Here is a 1,595-nt window from a genome sequence, read left to right as displayed (position 1 = left end):
ACACACACACACACACACACACACACACAAATCCTGGTTCCTTGCAACTCAGAGAGACCCATTGGACAACTCTGAGAACAGACAACTGCCCCTGATGGTTGCCAAGGCTGTAAATCTTTACGGAAGCCTCATCTTTTTCCAGAAGAGGAGCGAGTGGGTTTGGGCTCCTGACCCTGTGGCTAGCAGCCAATCAGGGTTCCTCATCTACAACCATAAAAGCTCAAAGACTCACTGTCATAAAGTCAATTCCAACTCATGGCGACCCTGTAGGACAGAGTGGAACTGCCTCTTGGGGGTTTCTGAGGCTGTCTGCTCCCATGAAGATTTACAGCCTCAGCTTCCTCTAGGTTGGAAATGGCTGACCTTGCCTGCTGACCTTTCAGTAAGTGACCTGCTGGGCACTTAACCCACTCCACCACCAGGGCTCCTAATCCTTTGGTCAGAGATGCTGATTTTTCTTCATCTCTTTGCCACGGGGCTTGTTTGAATCACAATCTTCAAAGAAGCAGAATGTTCAGAGAGCAGGGCACATGAAGCCAGTCTGTCGTTTCACTGGGGTAAGATCGGCTGCCTACTATTTGTCCCAGGACACGGTTACCACGGTCACATAGAAACCAGACAATGGCACCGAAATGCCACTGTCAGAGGAAGGAAGGAGCTAGTCTCGGTCCTCTTAGCATTGCCAACAGAAGCAGTGAGAGAGGTTCTTTGCAGACCTCCGTCCTCCCACCTGGAGAAAGACCATCTCGGCCAGTTGCTAATGTAAAATAGGAAGCTACTCACCAAAGGAAACATCGCCAAAATTCAGGGCAGGAACATTAAAGTGGAAGGTGGGTCCAATGACACAGCCCCTGCAAAGAAAGACAGGTACTTGTGGAGGGAGGAGACTCGGGTGGGTCCAGGGCCACAAGCAGGAACTGGAGAGCAGCTAAGTGCTGAAAACCATCATTTGGCATGAAGTCGATTATAGAAGCTAGGACTTAAAGAACTATGCCACCAGATTTTGGCAAAAGACGCTGCGGCTAATTTGCCCCCTTATTCTTAACAATGATTGATGTGAAGGTAGAGCAGATGTCTCGCTTAACTCACGAGACAAAATAACATTATTTTAGATGATATACATCTCATAACAACTTATTAACATGGGTAAGAAATAAAAAATTATAGGTCTGATCATATAATATGCATCAAAGATGTCCAAGGACCCCAGTAATTCCTGCACCATACTCTCACAATAACTGTTTTAATTCGGTTCCTGCTACCAGCTAGCGGCCAGTCATTTTCAACTGTCTAGGTATCAGGTATGAGAGGACTGGATGAGGTGAGCTTGACAGACCGTTTGCTCTAAATGTCAATCTCCTTCTCCCTCAACGCCAAGTCTTATGCTCTGGGAGTGATTTTTCATCTTAAAGTAAGAATGATTTCACAACATCTAGCTGTATTTGAATCACTGAAATATCACTGCATCTGTGATGATGCTAAGTTGCATGGCAAAGATCAATTCAGGGAGCAGGTGGAATTAAGATGGCTAATTATCTCACTCGAAAATAGGGAGTATAGAAAGCGGTGGGGTGGGGAGTGGCGGGAGCGGGGCG

General features: G+C 46.6%; 1 protein-coding gene across 1 annotated transcript in view; it reads right to left on the bottom strand.

Annotated features, from left to right (window-relative positions):
* HYDIN (HYDIN axonemal central pair apparatus protein) overlaps positions 1-1,595 on the bottom strand; it is a 402,419-nt gene that overhangs the window by 221,701 nt on the left and 179,123 nt on the right. Inside the window, exon 14 of the mRNA XM_045293924.1 lies at positions 784-851. Coding sequence (XP_045149859.1) covers positions 784-851 — 68 coding nt within the window. The remainder of the gene's footprint in view (positions 1-783; positions 852-1,595) is intronic.

Source organism: Echinops telfairi, unplaced genomic scaffold, assembly GCF_000313985.2.
Source record: "Echinops telfairi isolate 266 unplaced genomic scaffold, ASM31398v2 ScPeMD7_2291;HRSCAF=2852, whole genome shotgun sequence".
Classification (NCBI taxonomy): Eukaryota; Metazoa; Chordata; class Mammalia; order Afrosoricida; family Tenrecidae; genus Echinops; species Echinops telfairi.
Note: the sequence above shows the minus strand (reverse complement) of the source record. Positions and strands in the feature narration are given on the sequence as shown.